At 47.6% G+C, this 6,333-nt stretch overlaps 1 protein-coding gene and 1 pseudogene across 3 annotated transcripts in view; both read right to left on the reverse strand.

Moving 5' to 3' along the window:
- Positions 1-692: 692 nt before the first annotated feature.
- LOC111545237 lies at positions 693-2,451 on the reverse strand (annotated as a pseudogene). The gene has a single exon (XR_003309618.2). The product of XR_003309618.2 is annotated as an alpha-enolase pseudogene (transcript).
- Positions 697-6,333, reverse strand: part of EDARADD (EDAR associated death domain) — an 88,722-nt gene continuing 83,085 nt past the window's right edge. For both annotated transcript variants that reach the window (XM_023216201.2, XM_023216202.2), the window contains exon 6: positions 697-3,364. In XM_023216201.2, coding sequence (XP_023071969.1) covers positions 2,982-3,364 — 383 coding nt within the window. In that variant the 3' untranslated portion in view covers positions 697-2,981. The remainder of the gene's footprint in view (positions 3,365-6,333) is intronic.

Here is a 6,333-nt window from a genome sequence, read left to right on the forward strand (position 1 = left end):
ATCCGCCCGTCTCGGCCTCCCAAAGTGCTGGGATTACAGGTGTGATGGAGTACTCTTTTTTAAAGTCCTGAGTAACCAAAGGGGATTTGGAGTACTCTCTTTGTCAAACACTATTCCCATGGCCTTGATTACCTCACTGCTTCCTGACTGTTTTCCCAATAACCATCAGTTTCTGCAGGTCTTTAAAAAATATTTGAGGCCGGGCGCGGTGGCTCAAGCCTGTAATCCCAGCACTTTGGGAGGCCGAGACGGGCGGATCACGAGGTCAGGAGATCGAGACCATCCTGGCTAACACGGTGAAACCCCGTCTCTACTAAAAAATACAAAAAACTAGCCGGGTGTGGTGGCGGGCGCCTGTAGTCCCAGCTACTCGGGAGACTGAGGCAGGAGAATGGCGTAAAACCCGGGAGGCGGAGTTTGCGGTCAGCTGAGATCCAGCCACTGCACTCCAGCCCAGGAGACACAGCAAGACTCCGTCTCAAAAAAAATAAAATAAAATAAAAAATAAAAAATATTTGAGCAAACGACATTACTGATAGTCCACCGATTGTAAACATATTTGCATAAAAAAGATGCGGCAGGTGTTCTCAAGAGTAACAGCATCCTGTTAATTCACCAAAGTACTTTATAACAAAAAAAGTAATAAACCAACAAGACAGGGTCACTTCTCATTGCTGGTTTTTTTTTTTTCCTTTTTTCTCATGGGTCACTGAGGCTTTTTATTTTGAGCACAAAATCACTGGAGATCTTGCCTGTGGCCACCCTGGAGATGACACCGGAGGGTCATGTGGCTCCAGACACTTGGTGGAAAGTGAGGCGAGAAAAACAATGATTTGGGCCAATTACATGACCGCAAAGTTAGAGCTGCCAACAGGGCTCCAGGGATCTTGGCTTCTGTAGAAATTCTTTTTTTTTTTTTTTTTGAGATGGAGTCTCACTCTGTCACCAGACTGGAGTGCGGTGGCATCATCTCGGCTCACTGCAACCTGCTTCTGTAGAAGTTCTAAAGAAGCGGTGCAAACTCCACGGTGGTGGGCGAGGGGAGCTAACTAGCAGCGGCCCCTACAAATGTTGGTCAGGGGCCTTCAGCTGCCCGAGCTGACACGAGGGGAGGGGTCTAATTAGCCACCAGGTGACTGAAGGGTTGCCTGCCCACAGCTTAGTTGGCTGGGGGGTTTCTGAAGTTCCTGCCAGCAAATTTAGCCTTGCTGCCAAGCTCCTCTTCAGTTCTGAGGAGCTGGTTGTACTTGGCCAAGCGCTCAGATCAGCAAGGGGCACCAGTCTTGAGCTGCCCAGTGACAGCCCCACCACCAGGTCAGCAGTGAAGGTATTTTCAGTCTCCCCAGAACGATGAGACACCATGACACCCCAACCACTGGCCTGGGCCAGCTTGCACGCCCGAAGGGACTCAGTCATGGAGCAAATCTGGTTCACTCTGAGGAGGAGGCAGCTGCTCGCCTTCTCATTCACGGCCTCGGCTGTCCTCTTTGGGCTGGTCACCGTGAGACCATCCCTCACTACCTGGATTCCTGCACTGGCCGTGAACTTCTGCCAAGCTCCCCAGTCATCCTGGTCAAAGGGATCTTTGACAGACACCACTGGGTAGTTTTTGATGAAGGACTTGGACAGGTCAGCCAGATGGTCAGGTGAGATGTACCCCGTGGGGTCGTCGGGAGACCTGAATTCCAGGTCACACTTCCTAGACCTGAAGAAGTCAGAGGCCGCTGCGTCCATGCCGATGATCACCTTATCAGTGTAGCCAGCTTTCCCAATCGCAGTCTTCAGCAGCTCCAGGCCTTCTTTATTCTCCAGGATGTTGGCAGCAAATGCGCCTCCATCCCCCACGCTGGTGGCATCTTTCCCTTATTTCTCCTTGATGACATTCTTCAGGCTGTGGTAAACCTCTGCTCCAATGCGCATGGCTTCCTGAAGTTTGCCGCACCGACTGGGAGGATCATGAACTCCTGCATGGCCAGCTTGTTGCCAGCATGAGAACCGCCATTGATGACACTGAACACCGGGACTGGCAAGATGACTTTGGGGTTGCCAGGCAAGTCGGCGATGTGGTGGTACAGGGGGACCCCCTTCACAACAGCGCCAGCTTTGCAGGCGGCAAGGGAAACCCCAGAATAGCGTTCCCACAAATTGAGATTTATTTTCTGTTCCATCCATCTCGATCATCAGTTTGTCAATCTTCTCTTGTTCTGTGACGTTCAGTTTCTTGCTAACCAGGGCAGGTGCAATAGTTTTATTCATGTACTCAACAGCCTTTGAGACACCCTTCCCCATATGGTAAGTCTTATCATTGTCCTGGAGCTCTAGGACCTCACAGATACCAGCTGAAGCACCACTGGGCACAGCAGCTCTGAAGAGACTTTTTGAGGTCAAGAGATCAACCTCAATAGTGGGATTCCCACGAGAGTCAAAGATCTCCCTGGCACGGATCTTGAGAACAGACGTGGTGAATTTCTAGCCACTGGGTCTCATCGCCTAGGAGAGACGTGGAGGGTGCTGCAGACACTGAGGTGAGCATTCCTCATTGCTGCTTTCTTTGAAACCGTGGGAATGGCACTGATCAGGAAGAGATGTTACATATAGTGCTGTGGGTATGTCTGGGCCTAACAGCAGTCTCAGGACCTATTTAAATCTTTCGCCGTATTTCAGGGAGAGGATCATTTTATTTTCATCATGGCATGAATCCATTCCGACTGTAGGACTTTGGCTCTTAGCGGATACTAGAAAATATGCCTTCCTAATTCCAGATTTGAATATTAAATTAAAACAGATGTGCAAAACTAAACAAACAGAGATCCACCACCGAAACAAGCTACCCCTCCACAAAACTGCCAGCTTTGGGGAAAACCAGTGTCCACCGTTCCACGTCCTTACACTAAATTCCTACAAAAGAACAGATTCACATTCCTTCTTGACCTGTGGTTGTTTCAACGTCCGGAGAGGCCAACGAAGGAAGAAGAAGAGCTCTAGAAGCGCCTGGAGGGGTCTCCACGCTCCCGCTTGGGCCACTCCTCGTCCACCCACCTGTGCAGAACCTTCTCCACGTCGGCCCTGTGGTAGAGCCTGCAGAGCTCCATCAGCTGGCCCACTGTCCTCTGACTGTTCCGCAGCAGGAACTCCAAGGTGGGGCTCTGTGGCCTCTGCTCCAGGAAGCACAATTCATCATAGGACATCCCCCATTTGCTTGCAAAATTCCTCCAGTTTTTCACCGTTGGGTGACACGGATCCAGCTTTATCCTGATCACATCTAGTAAGTCCTGATCATTGAGCAAGTCACTGATGGTGGGGGCCCGGAGCAAGCAGGAGGAACAAGTACAGTTTTCTTTGCAGGAGTTGTCCTTGCTGATCTCTGCAGGGAGAAACAATTTGGTCCACAGGTCAACAAGAGGCCTAACGTATGCATTCATTTCTTACATCCTTTATTTTCATGCTGAATTGTCAAAAGCATCATATAGAAGACTATTTCAGAATTCTCTTTTTTTTTTTTTTTTTTGAGATGGAGTCTTGCTCTGTCGCCCAGGCTGGAGTGCAGTGGAGCGAGCTCAGCTCACTGCAAGCTCCGCCTCCCGGGTTCACGCCATTCTCCTGCCTCAGCCTCGTGAATAGCTGGGACTACAGGCGCCGTCACCGGGCTCAGCTAATTTTTTGTATTTTTAGTAAAGACGGGGTTTCACTGTGTTAGCCAGGATGGTCTCGATCTCCTGACTTTGTGATCTGCCCACCTCGGCCTCCCAAAGTGCTGGGATTACAGGCGTGAGCCACCGTGCCCGGCCTAAGAATGCTCATTTCTAATAATGTGTTACTCTTTTTTTTTTGATACAGGGTGTCACTCTGTTGCTCAGGCTGCAGTGCAGTGGCATGATCTTGGCTCACTGCAACATCCACCTTCCAGGCTCAGGTGATCCTCCCACCTCAGCCTCCTGAGTACCTGGGACTATAGGCACGTACCACCAAACCCGGCTATTTTTTTTTTTTTTTTTTTTTGGTAGAGATGGGGTTTCACCATGTTTCCCAGGCTGATCTTGAACTCCTAGGCTCAAGTGATCTGCCCACCTTGACCTCTCAAAGTGCTGGGATTACAGGCATGAGCCACCACACCTGGCTGTGTTATTCTTCATAGCCAAAGATGGGTTGCTTTGCTGGAAGGAGTAGGAATTTTTAAAGCCAGTTTCCCTTTCTTTCCAAGACTGTCTATGTCTTACAGTGTGCATTTGTGACACTGCTGGCCAGAATAAGGGCTCCAGCAAACAGAACTCTCTCTGAGGCACAAAGGTCTGCAGTGCCCATGAGTAACCAGCCCACACTTGCATGCACCTCAGCCCTTGCCCCTTCCAAGTGACCAGTCAGCCCTGACAGTTTAACACTAAACACACCATGTCAGCGTGTACAAAACTGCACACTTCTTTGAAAGGTCTTTTTTTAAAACAACAACAACAACAACAACAACAACGCAGACATGAAAACTGGAATATCCACTCCATATGCATATTTGAAAACAAGCGATAGTTGATAGTGCCAGAAATCTTACTTTTTAAATTTACGGCCCCCTTATCAGCCCTCTGCAGTTACCTGTGCTTTCTTCACCCACAGGCTCCCTTTGAAGTGGCGCCAATACCCTGGGGTGTGTGCAGTGGGAGGGAAAGAGACAGAAAACCCAGCAGGTGGCTTTTCAGCTGAGCTTCAGCATGAAGAGCATGCGCCCACACCAGAAGAAGGGCCACCTTCCGACTGAATCTTAAAGACTCAACTGCAGCCTCATTTGACGAGCAGGAGGCATGTTAGTAGGAGGACAAAGTTTGTAGGTGAGAGGCGTGGACAAGTCATTTGTAATAAAGTATTAAGTGGTGTCCAAACAATATGGCAAATTAAGCAGCTTAAATTCTACAACAACACTGAGTCTCGTGAGCCCTCTGAATTCAGATTTTAATAGCCAAAGGCCACTCTAGAGACCACTGGCTTGGAAAATTCTGGGGAAGGTTATAATGGCCTTTACTATATATATTACATTGAGTCATGGCCTTCCCAGTTTGGGAAGGTAAAGAATTCGGACAGAGGGAATAACTCTGGTGATCATAAGAGAGCAAACCAGCAATCTTGAGGCCAGCAGAAATTCAAAGGCAATAAAACAAGAGCCATGAAAATATGCTCATACTCTTTGACCTACTAATGTAACTCCTGGGAATCCATCCTAAGGAGATAATCCAAAATACGCATTTACATAAACATTGTTATCACAGTGTTATTTACATTATTGAGTTTCAAAAACAACCAAAATGTCTAAAGTTAGGGGACTGGTGAAATAAATGATTGTACTACTTGATGGAATATTATTTAAGTAACTATGAAGACAATATAGCAACCTAGAAAATGTTTGTGATGTTATGGGAAAAATGCAAGATAGAAAAAAATGTATGAATTCTACGATTAGAACTACATGAAAATCAATGAGTAGATAAAGAAAATGTGATATATATATATATGATATATGTGATAAATGTGATATATATCACATTTTCTTTATCCACTCATTGATTTTATATATATATGATGAAATACTATTTATCCATAAAAAGGAATTAATTAATGGCATTTGCAGTAACCTGGATGGAATTTGAGACTATTATTCTTTTTTTTTTTTTGAGATGGAGTCTCCTTCTGTCACCCAGGCTGGAGTGCAGTGGTGTGAACTCGGCTCACTGCAAGCTCTGCCTCCCGGGTTCACGCCATTCTCCTACCTCAGCCTCCTGAGTAGCTGGGACTACAGGTGCCCGCCACCTCGCCCAGCTAATTTTTTGTATTTTTGGTAGAGACAGGGTTTCACTGTGTTAGCCAGGATGGTCTTGATCTCCCGACCTTGTGATCTGCCCACCTCAGCCTCCCAAAGTGCTGGGATTACAGGAGTGAGCCACCATGCCTGGTAAGACTATTGTTCTAAGTGAAGTAACTCAGGAATGGAAAATCAAACATCGTATGTTCTCACTCATAAGTGGGAGTTAAGCTATGAGGATGCAAAGGCATAAGAATGATACAATAGGCCGGGCGCGGTGGCTCAAGCCTGTAATCCCAGCACTTTGGGAGGCCAAGACGGGCGGATCATGAGGTCAGGTGATCGAGACCATCATGGCTAACACGGTGAAACCCCGTCTCTACTAAAAACTACAAAAAAAAACTAGCCGGGTGAGGTGGTGGACGCCTGTAGTCCCAGCTACTCAGGAGGCTGAGGCAGGAGAATGGTGTAAACCCGGGAGGTGGAGTTTGCAGTGAGCTGAGATCCAGCCTGGGCGACAGAGCGAGACTCCGTCTCAAAAAAAAAAAAAA

This window comes from Piliocolobus tephrosceles, chromosome 1, assembly GCF_002776525.5.
Source record: "Piliocolobus tephrosceles isolate RC106 chromosome 1, ASM277652v3, whole genome shotgun sequence".
In the NCBI taxonomy this organism is placed as follows: Eukaryota; Metazoa; Chordata; class Mammalia; order Primates; family Cercopithecidae; genus Piliocolobus; species Piliocolobus tephrosceles.